The sequence below is a fragment of the Apodemus sylvaticus genome, chromosome 1, assembly GCF_947179515.1.
Source record: "Apodemus sylvaticus chromosome 1, mApoSyl1.1, whole genome shotgun sequence".
Lineage (NCBI taxonomy): Eukaryota > Metazoa > Chordata > Mammalia > Rodentia > Muridae > Apodemus > Apodemus sylvaticus.
This window is the reverse complement of record NC_067472.1, coordinates 183,154,898-183,169,979: the sequence shown is the minus strand read 5'-3', so window position 1 is coordinate 183,169,979 and position 15,082 is coordinate 183,154,898. Positions and strand designations below refer to the sequence as shown.

The 15,082-nt window shown below is 51.7% G+C and overlaps 1 protein-coding gene across 1 annotated transcript; it reads left to right on the top strand.

Annotated features, from left to right (window-relative positions):
- Nucleotides 1-463: 463 nt before the first annotated feature.
- On the top strand, nt 464-14,695 carry LOC127696641 (WD repeat-containing protein 87-like). Its single transcript, XM_052199541.1, has 9 exons — nt 464-535; nt 3,331-3,501; nt 4,497-7,372; nt 7,835-8,103; nt 8,466-8,768; nt 9,642-9,955; nt 10,127-12,136; nt 12,368-12,604; nt 12,845-14,695. The coding sequence occupies exons 1-9, from the start codon at nt 464-466 to the stop codon at nt 14,420-14,422; spliced, it is 7,830 nt and encodes a 2,609-aa protein (XP_052055501.1). The 3' UTR covers nt 14,423-14,695.
- Nucleotides 14,696-15,082: the final 387 nt, after the last annotated feature.

Sequence of the window (15,082 nt, the reverse complement as noted above, 5' to 3'; positions counted from 1 at the left end):
ACTTTCAAGGCTTTCTCAGGAATTCTGTCTGATCCTCGTAGTCGAGAAGATATAACACAGGGTAAAGCAGGCAAGACGGGCCTTTTTCATCTTACAAATGAGAAAAAACGGGTTTAGAGAGAGATGAAGGCCCCAGGCAGAGCACTCTCTTAGCCTGCACGAAGCCCCGGGGGTTCATCCCGAGCATTGCGGGGGGGGAAGGGGGGGGCCCTCGTGGGCGTGCACGCCTGCAATCCCCAGCATGCAGGAGCCGTGAGCAGAGGATCCAGTCATCCTCTGCTCTGCAGGGAGTTCAAAGCCAGCCTGGGACACATGGCAGGGGGTGGGGGGGGGTGGAGAGAAAACATCCTGAAACAACGGAAAAAGAAACACAAACCGTGAGTCAAACTAAGCACCCCTCTTTTGGGTACCCGCAGGTGTACGAGCTACAGTCCTAAGGAGGACCAGGGGAAACCAGGCCAGGATGACTTCCAGGCTCATTCCCAAATGGAATGATTTTTTACGGCTCGTGACTGACGCCGTCATAAAGGGCAAGGTAAGGCACGGGCTTTTAGGGCGTTAACATATTACCGGTTGGCCTCTATCCATCTTAGGGTCACAGGCACATCACAAGAGCTATATGTGGTCCGCGAAAGCAAGAGCCAGGACCGACCATTGCTGTCACCTCACAAGAAGGGGGCTACCAACTTCCAAATAATTGTACAGGCATGACAGTGAGGCACCGTGATGGTGACACACATTTGGCAGCATTGTCAGAAGAACCACCCTGTGTGAAGAGACATTTCCTGAAGGGGAAGAGTGTCTTCGTCACCGTCCTGTTGCTGTGTAGAGACGCCATGGCCAAGGCAGCCCTTCTAACAGGAAGCCTTTAACTGGGGGCTGGCCTACAGTTTTCGAGGGGAGGCCTTGCACCATCATGGCAGGGGACATGCTGGAGTAGTAGCTGAAAACTACATCCTGACTGTCGGGCAGCAGGCAGAGGAGAGACTGGGCCTGGCACGGTCTTTTGGAACACTTCCTCCAAAAAAAGACACACCTCCTAATCCTTCCCAAGCAGGTCAGCCGGTGGCCAAGCATGCAAGGGTACGACCCTCTAGGGACCAGTCTCATTCAAAGCACCTCAAAGAGTAAGATGCCAGCAGTGTAACTGGCCTTTTGGCCCCTTAGTGGATTCTTTTTTTCTTTTACCCTTGTCCAGCCCTCTTCTTCCACCCCTTCCCTCCCCCCAACACTAAGTAGGAAAGAAAGAAAGGATAGAGGGGAAAGGGAGAAAGAAAAGAAATCCCCAAAGTCAGGGGTAGGAAAGGGGGTGATGATACTCTTAGACTGCTTTCTGCTGATTAGGGATGTGGTGGTTTGAAAAATGCTTGGCCCAGGGAGTGGCACTGTTAGGTGTGGCCATGTTGGAGGAAGTCTGTGGGGGTGGGCTTTGAGACCCTCCTCCTAGCCACATGGGAGATGGTCTTCTCCTGGCTGCCTTTGGAACAAGATGTAGAACTCTCAGCTCTTCCAGCACCATGCCTGCCTGGGCGCTGCCATGCTTTCTATCTTGATGATAATGGACTGAACCTCGGAACCTGTAAGCCAGCCCCTATTCAGTGTTGTCCTTCATAAGAGTTGCTTTGGTCATGGTGTCTCTTCACAACAATGGAAACCCTAGGGAAGACAAGGGGCATTGATCTCCTTGGGTCAAGTTTGATCTTTGCTTGCAGGATATCTAATCTCTTCTTTTGGACTCTTCTTCTGTGACACCTTGAAAACTGCAACAGACTGAAACCAACAGCACCCAACCACCAACAGACAAACAGCCCATTCTGCCAGGGCTCTAGCACTTACATACCCTTGGGAAAGTTCCCAGGATTCCAAACATCACATACTCACAAAAAACTGGCTGCAGCTGGCAAAACCATGACCCTGCTAGAGCATGAGGCAAAGGAGTCACCTGTGGTGAAGCAGCACACCTGAGATTAGAAAAATGTAGTCTTATAACATTTCTATGTCTTTAAAGAAACTAAAATTCCCACTCCATTGCAGAGAGAACATTTGCTAACTTCAGCTTTGCTGTGGCTGGTTCTGTCCAGTTGGACCTCAAGTACATGGTTCTTAATTATGTCCTACTGTGGAATAATGCACTGTGTATGTTCTGTCCCTTGGCCAGAATAAGGTATCCTAAAAGTCTTATTTGTGCTGGTGTTTATTTTAGTGTGTGTGTGTGTGTGTGTGTGTGTGTGTGTGTGTGTTGAGACATGGTTTCTCTGTGTAGCCCTGGCTGTCTTGGAACTCCCTCTGTGGACCAGGCTGGCCTTGAACTCACAGAGATTAAAGATGTATTTTTATTGTGTATATTGCGTTTTGCCTGCGTGTGTACACAGTGCCTTTGGAGTTTGGAAGAGGGCACCAGGCTCCTTGAAACTGGAGCTACAGGCCATTGTGAGCTGCAGTGTGGGTCCTGGGAACTCAAACTAGGCTCTCTGAAAGAACAACCAGTGTTCTTCGCTGTTAAACTGTCTCTCCAGGCCCGTATTGGTAGAGTTCTGATCTTTAGTAATTCTAAGCTGTGCTGATGTGGGGGCGTTCTGCTACACTGCACATGGCTCTCAGGTAACAGACTTGTTTGAGTAACTTGTTAAACATGTCTTGTCTGATCCACACACCCGTTAGACATGGAGTTAGAGGCTGGGTATGACTACACCTTCAGAAGAGCATAGTTTTCTACTGCGCTTATACCACATACTGTGGCCATCTAGAGCCACGCAGGTGTGGTTCCATTATGTGTCGGGGTTTCGTACATGCTTGTAAAGTGTATCATATGCCATGCACATGTGAGGGTAAGGGGAATTAGAAGGAGGATGTATTCTACTTTTGCTTTATGTTTGTTTGCTTTATGCTTTATGATAAAACACTGACCAAACAAAAGTTGGGGGAAGAAGAGTCATCTCATCTTACGGGTTATACCAAGGGAGCTGAGGCAGGGGCTCAGGGTAGGGGGTTGAAACTGAAACCAACCAGCAGGGGAACACTGGCTTGCCCCCTCCAATTTGCTCAGTTAGCTACCCCCCTCCCCCTGCACCACCTGCCTGCCTAGGAATGCTCCCCCTTCTGTGAGCCTGACCCTGATATTATCAATTATGAATCAAGAAAATGCCTTCCAGGCCTGCCTACAGGCAAACCTGACTGAAGCAATCCTTTGATTGAGCATCTCTCTTTCCAGGTGTGTAAAGCTGACATACAATCTCCGCCCCCCTCCCCCTGCCCCCTGCACGCCAATCTGTTAATGCCTAAGCCTCAGGGCTTTTTTTTTTTTTTTTTTTTTGCCACATCTCTCCCCAGAAACCCACAATGGATGAACAGAGTGACGTCATCGTGCTGACCGACCGATCCCAAATACTGTTCAAAGAATCTCGCTATCCTCTTCCCATGCCAACTATATGCCATTACTTCATTGAGGCTCACTTCTTTGCCTCTCTCTCCTGGGTGTCATCCTACATAAAAGAAACCCTGGTAAGGCCGTGTCTCCTCTCTTTCTTAGTTCCTCTAAAGGCCACGCCCTCGTAGCTCTGAACCCATAGCCGCCCTGTGGACGTCTAGGATCCAGACTCAGGGTTCCCTTCATACTTTGTCCACTCACATCCTTCTTTCTGCTTAGACTCCATGATCAACGTTAAGTTGGTAGAAGGATTCAAGCTTCCCTCCCTCTCCCCTCTCCCCTCTCTCCTCTAACTCCCAAGAAGGCAAAAGTCTCCCCAGTCTTCTGATACCTCCTCAGCAAAACAAACAAACAAACAAACAAGCAAACTTGACATGATGTCACATGTCAGCCATGCCAGCGTTCAGGAGCCTGAGACGGTCCTTTCCTATCTGGAGGATCAGGAGTTCAAAATCAGCTTGACCCTGTCAAAAATAAACAAATATCTGGGGTGGGGGGGTGGGGCAGTGCACACCCTTGATCCCAGCCCCTGGGAGGCAAGGGCAGGCCGTCTTCTGAGTCTGGGGCCAGCCTGGTCTACAGAGTGAGTTCCAGGATACCCAGGGCTATGCAAGGAAACCTTGTCATGGAAAAACCAAACCAACCAACCAAACAAATAAATAGGAGGAGAAGGAGGAGGAGGAGGAGGAGGAGGGGGGGAGGAGGAGGAAGAGGAGGAAGAGGAGGAGAAGGAGGAAGAAGAGGAGGAGGAGGAGGAAGAGGAGGAGGAGGAGCAGGAGGAGGAGAAGAAGAAGGAGAAGGAGAAGGAGGAGGAGGAGGAGGAGGAGAAGAAGAAGAAGAAGAAGAAGAAGAAGAAGAAGAAGAAGAAGAAGAAGAAGAAGAAGAAGAAGAAGAAGAAGAAGAAGAAGAAGAAGAAAAGAGGTCAACCAGGTTCATATAGTAAATTCTAAGCCAGCAGGGCTACATAGGGAGATCTTGTTAAGAAGGAAAAAGTTTAAAGTGGGGAGGAAGAAGAGGAAGAACAGAAGGTGGCTGACCGGCTTCTCTATTGTCTTTTCCTGGCTTGCAGGCTGTCGTGTGGATGAAGAGCAAAACCGACGACATGGTTGAAAAGAGAACATTTCCCATGTCGGAGCGACTGCGGCCTATCCTGGCGATGGTGCACACAGGCCCCTACCACCTCATCGTGGCCTACTGTGGTGACATGATCCTGAGGCTCTTTGGGGACCATTTTCGGGCATTCAAACTCATGTCGACCGTGCCCTGCCGCTTTGATATCAGCTGTCTCTGCTTCGATCCAGAAACAAAGATGCTTCTGTCCGGCATCCTCGGGGGAGTGATCACCTGGACCATTGAACAGACTGGCAAGGGCCTCCACATGATGCAAATCTCTCCCATCTCCGGTGAGGAGATGGTCCAAAACATCGACCTGAATGGCCCCAACGGCTGCATCATGGCCCTGTGTGAGAGCACGCTGAGAGCCCTTGAACGCCAGGAGCAGGGGCAGCTGGGAGAGTCACAGAGGTTCGTAGCCACCAACTGCGGCTCCCCCATCACCTGCTGCTTCTCTAGCTCTGAGGAGAACCTTCTGTATGCTGGGAACAAGGCGGGGGAGGTCTATGTATGGACGCTCCTTCAAAGCCAGTCTCTGCACAGCTTCAGAGCCCATCCCACGTTGGTGCTGTGTATACAGAGCCGGTCAGAGGCGCACACCCTGCTGACGGCTGGCAAGGAAGGCATAATCAAGGAATGGAACCTCACTTCCGGGAACCTGCTCCGGCACCTGGAAATTGGTGAGGAGCTCTGTGGCCTCCAGTTTATCGACAACACTACTTTCTTCTGCCAGACATTGCACCAATTTTCCTTGTGCCGTCTACCCGGCTTCTACAGTCTCTTCAATGTCTGCGGTTCCATTCCCCAGCACTTACGTCGAGTCCGCTGTCGGGACAACTGCTTCCGGATCCTGTGCGCCACCGAGGATGGCCTGCTGCGCTTCGTGTCTCCGGTAACGGGGGATCTTCTGCTTATCACTTGGCCTTTCGCAATCCTCGACCACGCTGTGGACTGGGCCTTTGATCCGAGTAAAGACGAGCTTTTCGTAGCGACAGGCACCTCGGAGGTGCTAGTGTATGACACGAGCCGCAACCCTTGCCCCGTCAAGTATCTCTTGTGCACCTCGCCCGATACGCAGGACTACGTCCAGTGCCTGGCTTTTGGGAATTTCCATCTGGGGCGGGGCCTGGAAGGACTGATCTTCTCCGGGCATCAGAGCGGTTCGATACGCGTGCTTTCCCAGCACAGCTGCGCCAGAATTGAGAAAATTGTTCACTTTGGGGCCGTGCTGGCTCTGTCAGTATTCTATGGGGGGCTTCAGACTACCCGAGAAAATTCTTTGGTCTGTTCCTATGGGATAGACGACTACATACATCTGTCAGAAGCAGTGTTGACAGGGACCCGATTACAACTCAGGACCCTGGCTTGCATCCTCAGCAGCTGCCCACTAAAACACCTGGTCCTCCTGCCAAAGGCCGTCAGCGCCATTACGGATACCAACTGCCTACGGCTCTGGAAGTTCCACGATTTCATGTCCTTTGGGTCAAGGCAAGGCACCAAATTCATAGAGACATTGCCTCTGCACCAGTGTCCCATCACCTCCTTCGACGTCTGCTTGACCTTGAGTATTTTCGTCACGGGCGGTTCCGACGGCTCGGTCCGCCTCTGGGATTTCCAGGGTAAGCTCATAGCCATGCTGGATTCGTCCCTGCACTTCGGCCCGCTCTGCTTCGCCAATGACCGGGCGGACCTGCTCGTGACTTTCAACCAGAGCATTTATCTGGTGTCTTGTTTACAGCTGTTGCCCACAACCATACTCTCTCGCCTCGCCCTTCTGACCGTACCCGATGACTTCGTAGAAATCCCCAAGCCTTTTATGCCAAGTTTCTTCTTTTCTTTTGAGACCTTATTCGTGCCTAAGTATAGTTACCAAGGGCAACGGAAACAGGACCTACAAGGTCTGGTAAACCTTCCCAATAAGCGGGCTATCGCCTTTGATCACAACGTGCCGCACGTCATAGAAGAAGAAGAAGATGGCGGCACCGTGTTACTGTCCGCTCCCCGGTATATTCCTTTGGAGCAAAGTGAGTTGATGCCTGAGTTGGACAAGCAACCCCAGTCTCACTATGTGATTCCTCCCCAACTGCAGCTGACTGCCTGGGATGGATTGAACCCCTATCAGATACTGCGGTGCTACTTCGGACAGGGGAAGAAATGGCTTCTTGCTCCCGACTGCTACATCCCTAACTCGGTGATCCGTGCCCGTCTTTGGCCAGAGGGCAGCCCAATATTCCTCAAGTGCAGCCTGCACCCACCCCAGCGGGACCTGGAATGGGAGAAGGGCCAACCCTTCTTCTTCTGGCAGAGCAGGATAAGAGCCACCAGCGAAGCGGGCCAAGCTCCACAGAAGGAAGACGAAGACTTCCTGGAGACGAGGCTGACCAAGGACATCACCTACAGCGTCCTCACGGATGCAACCAACCGCAGCTGGCTGGGGAAGAAGATGAGCGAGGTGGCCATCAACAGCCTGATCGAGGCGATCCTCAACATCATGGTCCACGCCAACCCACTCAAGTACCAGTGCTGTGTTGGTGCATTAGGACAAATCTTCGCCTCTTACCAGGTGTCTCCGACCCTGCGCTCGGAGACAGCACACCGCCTGCTGGACGACACGACCCACCCCAACCCACTCATCCGAGAACTAGCCTGGGAGGGGCTGAAGCGCCTAGGCATGATCACCCATCTCTTTGCCTTGCCCCTGGCCCAGGGACTGATGGACAAGGACCAAAGAGTGAGGAACAAGGCCATGAACCTAATGCCCGACACTGGAGTCCATTCGAAGAGCTCGCTGTTGACCCTGATCCAGAAGCCAGGCCTTTTCCAGGAGTTGCAGTGAGTAGTTTGTGCCTTCCTCTGTTCTTCACCTCTAGCTTTAATCTTCTCCCCACTCCAAGTGTTTCCTCCGCCCCACCCCGCCCCGCCCCACCCCCATCTTTATCCTGATCCTTATCATTCCTGATATCAGCCTTTCTTTATTTTCATAGCCCCCTGGGATTCCCAAACTGCCTTCTGGTGACCTCGCTGCCCCCTCCCCCCCGCTTCTCCACCCCTTCCCCATCCCTCCCTATCTCCTACCTTGTTGGTGTCCCAGCTTCACCTGCACAGAGCATGCTCACCATTGACCTCTCAACTCCTGGGTCACCCGACGTCCTTCTTCACCCCCCTGCTAAACCCTGCCTTTGCTCCCCACTACCTCTCTCCTTCCTGTTCTCCAGTTGTGCCCGATTCAACACATTTCTCATTCTCTCTCTCTCTGTCTCTCTGTCTCTCTCTCTCTCTCCATGACTTTCATAGGCAAGAGATGATTGGGGAGGAATCCCTGGATCATCTTCTGGGGCTCCGGCCCACAGACATTCAAACCCTCATTACTCAAATAGAGCTGCGATTAAATGATAATCTAACAATATCTAAAGGAGATAAGGTTGATTTCTCTTTGGAAATCCCGGGGTCTGTTGGGCCCAGTCAGGCCGTCTCCTTGCTCCTACTTCCCCCAGCGCCTGAAGTCCTTCAAATCAAGCACACCAAAAGCCAAAGACAGATCCGGTCAGCGGGCAGAAAACGGGGTAAGTATGGGGCAGCTTGGCACATGGTTTGGGATTTCTTTGGCTGACAGAGAGGCTGGTTAGGATTAGAGAGGGTCCTGAGGGACAAGGTAGGAAGACAAGGGGAGAGCTTGAGTCAGAGAATGGAACTCTCCTAGGAGATGTCCATACAGACTCTGGAAGACCTCAAGGTCCATGCCCCACCCCACCTTGCATAAAGAGGCACGACTTGGGAATACACCTACCAAAGGAAAATGTCCTTAAAACAAAAACAAAAACAAAAACAGGCACTAGCCCTCTCTGTACTCTTCATTAAAAGTTTCATTTATCTGCCCTACTTTCCTCACCTCCATATCTTGATTCCCCCGCCCCTCCCCCAACAGCCCGGAAATTATTGCGAGGCCTCAGGAAGGTTAAAGAGACAGCTAAACAGCTGAAACACGAGGAGATCACTGATCAGGGTGAGGCAGAAGCCGTCCAGGCAGAAATAACCCAGTCCAGGACATCAGCCGGCAGCCTACTGAAGAGCCCCAAAGAGATTGAAATCTCAGAGAAAGATATTTTGAAGGAGCACATTTCCGTAGCCATGAGACTGAGGAAAAGGCTTCACCCAAAAGCCACAGACAAAAAAGACAAGAAAGCTCACAAAGCCCGCAAGCCCAAGAAGAAGAAGAAGAAGAAAGACGGCGAAGCCATACCTGAACCTGGGCCAGAGGAAACCTTGCCTCCTGCAGAGGCTGAACCTTCTCTTCCTCCTCCTCTTCCTTCAGAACCCCCTCCCCCCTCCCCTCCCCTTCCCCTCCAACCACCACCGCCTAGGAAGAGAATTCACAGAATTTCTGGGCGTGGTGTTGGGGGAACACCGGGTAGGATTCTCCCTCCAGACAACGAATGGCGGGATGACCTCTGTAGGCTCACAAACCTGAGGATAGCCGAGTCCCAAACATGGATGGTGGCCGATCTGAATGCTGAGCTAGTGGCTACGGCTACTGAGATCCTGGCAGGGAAGTATCCAAGCTGGGAGCTCTTTGAGGAAATATGCCCCTTCTTGGAGGAAGAAGAGATGGCTGAGGCTGAGGCTGAGGCTGAGGCAGAGGCTGAGGCAGAGGCTGAGGCTGGAGAAGAAGGCGGGCAAGAGGGAGAACCAGTTTCTGTTGATGAAGAAGCAACTACAGAGGGTATGGAAGTCACCGGGCAGGAAGAGATGCCAGAGGCTGGAGAGGAAAGACTAGAAAAAGAAGAGAGAGTGAAGGAGGTGGAGCAAGAGGCCCAAGAAAAGGACATAAAGAAGGAAGTTGCTTTCTTAGAACCAGAGGAGACAGCCAAGGAGAAGAGGAGACCCAGGAAGGGAAGGAGAGCCAAGAGGGTGGCTAGGCAAGAAAAAATGAAAGAATACGAAAGAATAGAAGAGGCTGTCTCTGCAGAAGAGCTGGCTGTGACCCTGAAATTAGAAGAAGTGGCCGAAAGAGGAGAAGAAGGAGAAGGAAGAAGAGGAGAAGCAGGGGAGGGGGAGGCAGGAGCTGAAGCTGTGGAGGAGGAGGAGGAGCAAATGGTTGAAGTAAAAGAAGCAATAACAGAGGTGGTTGAGAGAAAGCTGTCTTGGATAGAGTGGAAGAAGTCTTGGGATGAATGGCAGAGGGTCCAGACTCAGAGGGCAGTGCTCTGGGAAGACTGGAAGAAAGAGTGTGACAAGAGGCATTTCGAAGAGGAGAGACTCCGGGCCGAGGGAAAGCTGCCACCAAGCGAGGAAGTAGAGCGGCCAGAGAGGAAGAGGCTGAAATGGGACGAATGGAAAGAGGTCTGGGAAAATGTGTCAAAGACCAAGACCGAGAAAGAACTGGATTTGGGGGAAATGCCATCCAAGGAAAGGGAGGTAGAGGAGGAAGAGGAAGAGCTAGGAGAAGACGAAGAGGAAGAAGAAGAGGAAGAGGAAGAAGAGGAGGAGGAAGAGGAGGAGGAGGAGGAAGAAGAAGAGATTGGTGAAGAAGAAGCGGAAGAGAGAAAGGCCCTCAGGAGGGAGAGGAGGCGGATCCGAGTGGCACAGAGACAGGCCAGGATGGACTGGAAACAAGCCCGAGCTGTGCGGCGGCGAGCCAGAGAGAAGAGGATGCTTGCAAACGAGGAGGAGAAGCTTGCACAGGAAGAGAAAAAGCTCGCCCAGGAGGAGAGAAAACTGGCCCAAGAATATGTGAAGAAGGCTACCAAAGGCGGGAAACTGGCCCACATAGAGATGACCCTCGGCGAGAAAGAGAGCTTTCTGGGCCAACAAGAGGAAATCTTAAGCCACGAAGCAGTGCTTCTGGCCCAGAAGAAAAAGAAGCTGGCCAAAAAGCTGGAGAAAATGGCTCATGAGGAAGAGAAAATCGCAAAAAAAATAAATAAAGTGGGAGAGGTGGAAGCCGTGTTGGCCCAGAAGATAGAAACCATGATGGAAAAGGAGAAGACTCTGGCCTTTGAGGAAAAGGACCTGAAAGAGCAGGTCAAGAACCTGGAATGGGACAGAAGGGAGCTAGCATTGAAGGAAGACGAACTGTACGAGGAAGTAGAAAAACTGGCCGAGAAAAGCGAGGCGCTGGCCAGGGAGGAGGAGAAACTGGCCTTGTATGAGGCAAACCTGTCACTGGAGGAGGAGAAGCTGGCCCAGGAGGAAGAGCAGCAGATGGAGGAAGAGAAAAGACTGGCCTGGAAGAAAGACAGAACCCCTGAGGAGGTGAAGAGACTGCAGGAGAGCAGGGAGAAACTGAGGGAGAAGAAACAGAGACAGGCCAAGGAGAAGGAGAGAATGGCCCAGCGGAAGACAGAACTCAAAGAAAAGAAGACCAGACTGGCCCAGGAGGAAGAAAGTCTGGGCCAGGAGAAGCGCATGCTGTCTCTGGAGAGGGAGAGACTGGCCATGAGGGAGAAGGCTCTCGATGACAAGGAAAAGAAACTCATCAAGGGGAAGGAACAACTGCGGGACATAAAGGACAAGCTGGAGACATACAGAGAGAAGCTGATCATCTTAAGCAAGAAGCTGACGGAGGAGAAGGACATCTTTGTGGTGAAGCGAGAGAAGCTGGTTGTCACAGAGAGGAAAATGGAGCAGGCAGATCTCCTCCTGGCAGAGAAGCAAGAGAAGCTGTCGGAGGAGAAAGTAAAGTTAGCCGACGAGATCACGGCGGTGATTCAAAATAGCAAAGTTATCAGAGCCGAGACCGAGATCATTAAGGAAAGCGAGGAACTGACCCATGAAATGAAAAGGGTGGCCAAGGAGAAGGCGAGGCTGGTGGAGGAGTCATCAGAACAGCTCCCCACGACAGAGATGGAGGAAGTGGTCTCGAGGAGGAGGAGGCTGGCCACACACGAGCTAGAGCTAATAAAGAAGAGAGTGTCGCTGGAGGAGAAGATTCTAGCATATGAAGACAGACTGTTGGCCACAGAGGAAAAGGACGCTGCCAGAGAGAGCCTGGAGCTTGCCAGGGAACAGCGGATACACGCCCACGAAGAGAGGAAACTAGCCAAAGCCTCCAGGAAACTGGACAGAGAGAGGAGTGTCCCCAAGGAGCCTGCGGAGACGAGGAGAGCCTTAAAGGCGCTTCAAAACCTAGTCCGCAGAGCAAGGAGACTGACGCAGAAAGAAACACAGATGACAAAGGTAAATCGGTCCCTGTTAACTAAGGAGGCCGGGCTAAGTGTGGAGGAGGACAGACTTGACGTTAGGGAGCTGGATGCTGTAGAAGAGGAACCGGAGATCATCACGGAAGAGAGGAAGCTAGCTAAGATGCAGAGACGTCTGGCCAGGCAAATGAGAAGGCTGAGAACCCAGGAGCAGAGTGTGGCTGAGGAAGAAGGGGAATTTGACTGGGAACTAATACAGGACGAAGAGGAGGAGGTGGAAGAGGAGGAGAAGAAGGAGGAGGACCTTGAGACAGAGGAGGAAGCACTATTCTTTAAAGGGCCGTGGATTAGGAGAAAAGGCTTCATGGGGATTCTTCCTGGGATGGAAAAGTTTTACAACCTATTAGAACAGGTAGAACACAAAGAGGACTTTTCTCAGGACATGGAAAGCCTGTTGGTTGAGGTAGAAGCAGAAACTCTGTCTGAGAAAGAAAGGGAGGAGGCTGAGGAAGAGGCTGAGGCTGAGGCTGAGGTGGAGGAGGAGGAGGGAGAGGAGGAGGGAGAGGAGAGAGAGGAGAAGAGAGGGAAAGAGAGAGAGGAGAAGGAACAAGTGGAGGAAGAGGAAAGGGAGAAGAAAGGAAAGATGGAGGAATGGGAAAGAGAGAAGGAAATGGAGGAGATAGAAAAGAAAGAAAGGGAGAAGGAAAGAGAGGCAGGATGGGAGGAGGAGGAAGAGGAGGAGGAAGAGGAGGAAGAGGAGGAGGAGGAGGATCGGAAAGAGGTGAAAGAACAAGTGGAGGAAGAGGAAAGGGAGAAGAAAGGGGAAGAGAAAGAGAAAGAGGAAAGGGAGAAGAAAGAGGAAGAGAAAGAGAAAGAGGAAAGGGAGAAGAAAGAGGAAGAGAAAGAGAAAGAGGAAAGGGAGAAGAAAGAGGAAGAGAAAGAGGAAAGAGTGAAGAAAGAGGAAGAGAAAGGGGTAGAGGAAATAAAAAAAGAAAAGAAAAAGATGGAAAAGGAGGTGCATGAAGTGGGGGAAGAAGAGGAGGAGAAAAGGGAGGAAGAGACTGAAGAAAGCTCAAGTGAGGAGGGGGAGGGGGAGGAGGAGGGGGAGGAGGAGGGGGAGGAGGGGGAGGAGGGGGAGGTGAGAGGTGTAGGCCGCATAGAAGAGGAAGAGGAGAAACACTTATTACGGGAAGAAGAGAGGAAGGAAGAGGCAGTGCTAAAAAGAGAAAAGCCAAAGGAACTGGTAGAAAGAAGGAAGGTCCTACAAAGACGGGAAATGTACCCTCAAGCCATCCCCGAGCTCAGAGGGAGCGCTATAAGGCTGAGCAGCCCTTTTGGGAAATTGGCCCCAGTAGCCGAGGGGGTGGAAGCGGAAGCAAAACCTGCGGAAGAGGAGGCCACAGTGTCCAAGAGACCCACAGTGACACCCATGATATCCCTGAGGACAAAGGTGCTGGATAGAGAGCGGGAGCTGTTGGAGAAATTCAAACTGGAACCCCTACACCTTCTGGAGGCGATCTCAGAGTATGAAACAGCAGGCGTGATCACGCCGTTCACGTCTCGGATGGTTCAGAGAGCCATGGAAGCTCACAGACTCCATCTCAAAACCAAGTGGCTTCTGCAGCATCACCCCTCTCTGGCGGGATCAGTGGGGCGGCTGCGTCTCCCCGAGATCTTGGCAGAGGAACGATACTCGGAGATAGGGGTGTCGGACATTGAGTGGCTGCACGGCGTCTTGAAACAGATGGAGGCAGGAGAAGAGCTTCCCAGATACAGTTTCCACAGACTGTGCCAGCTCCTCAAAGACCTAACCGAATCGGGTGACCTGCAGTGGCTACACCTGGCAGTGCTCGAAGCCATCGTGCACCGTCACAAGCAGATTGCGGATTCAAGATCTCTACAACCTAGTAGAGAACCTATGAGCCCCAGACATCTGAAAGTGATTCCTCCCATAAAGGGAAGGGAACAGGATGTCTGGCTGAAACCTTCCGCTGTCCCCAGACCAGGGTCATTAGCTACCAAAAGGGTTACAGACCCAAATGTTATACACTGGCATCTTCTCGGAGAACCACACAGAAGCACACGGCTGCAGCAGCTCTCCAGTGTTCTGGAGGAAATGGAGACACAGTCCCTTGATCCCACCACCAGGGACATCTTGGCGGATGCTCACTCCTCTGTCAACAATCAGACCCTGGCATTGATGTTTCAAAAGGATTTTGGGGATCTTAAAAGTAAAAGCAGGTATCCCAAACTGCCTAAGTTGGAGAAAACGCCTACCTCCAAAAAAAAGGAAGAGGTGCCCCCGTGGGAGACATTTGTGGCGCTCTACCATGTTTTGCGGATGCTACAGCAGCGGTATGCCAAAGACAGGGATACTTGGATGGAAAAGTTTTACCAGCTCATGGACCTATACCAGGTTAAGTCTCCACGAATCCAGAGGTTACTGCTGGACCTGCTACTGAGCCCAGAGCCCCAACCACAGTTCAAAGAGACCGTGAAGTCCGAGGAGCTGGTGCCCGGGGAGCGGCTACTCTACTGCTTGTTTTGTGGCGGCTCCCACCCCCCACAAATCCCTCCAGAGTTCCGGAACGTCATCCCCCTCCATGAACAGAATAACGTGCATACCATTAGCACCAAAGGCATTACCAAGTACGGGATCCTCGAACTGGCCTGGAAGAGCCTGCCTCAAGCCGACATTCACCTCATCAGGAAAGAGTCTGACGTCATCGCTCCCACTCCCTAGCTTGGGGACCGACCGGCTCAGGGTCAGGAGTTTTCTCAGCTGGAGAAAGGCCTGGCCCTCAGAAACCAGGCCTTCCTCTGCAGGGCCTACACAGAGAGAGCCAGGTCAAAGTTGTTTGTGTGTTTGTTTGTTTCCATACCCAGCTCCAGAAGTTAGTTTCTGTATGTGGAATAAACAGAAGGGACTCAATCGCAACAAACTTTGATGTGTCCCCTGAAGCGAGTGATAAATGTGTTTCTCCCACGGGACGACTTGTCTGACAGTAGGACGACTTCCCCGAAGTCAGTTGGTGTCTACCCCGTTACAGATGAGGAGGTCAAAGAGCCTCCCCTACCCTCCTCACCATCCATAGTTAATCCTAAATAAACAATAGAGAAAAAACAATTAGAAGCCCGAGCATCTTCCTACTTAGTGTTTGTCAGTGCAATGGAGGACGCAGCTCGCGTCCCTGGGGACAGCGCTGTCTGCTGATGAGTTGAGAGTTAAGCAGCAGATGTCTTTGGCTTTTGTTTTGTTGGGAATCTCACTATGTAGATGTATGACAGCAAGAGGTCTACATGCTGAGTCCTCTTACCGGCTCCCTGAATATGTACTGTTGAACTCGATCCTTGCCATGAAAACGTCCTAAGTCATCCCAAGTTAAGAGCCACCTGAGTGCCA

Excerpts from the sequence above, each read along its gene's own strand:
- LOC127696641 (XM_052199541.1), top strand. The coding sequence starts at position 464 with ATGACTTCCAGGCTCATTCCCAAATGGAATGATTTTTTACGGCTCGTG. Across the intron at positions 536-3,330 it reads ACGCCGTCATAAAGGGCAAG|AAACCCACAATGGATGAACA; the intron begins GTAAGGCACGGG and ends ATCTCTCCCCAG. Across the intron at positions 8,769-9,641 it reads GAAGAAGAAGAAGAAAGACG|TAAAAGAAGCAATAACAGAG; the intron begins GCGAAGCCATAC and ends AAATGGTTGAAG.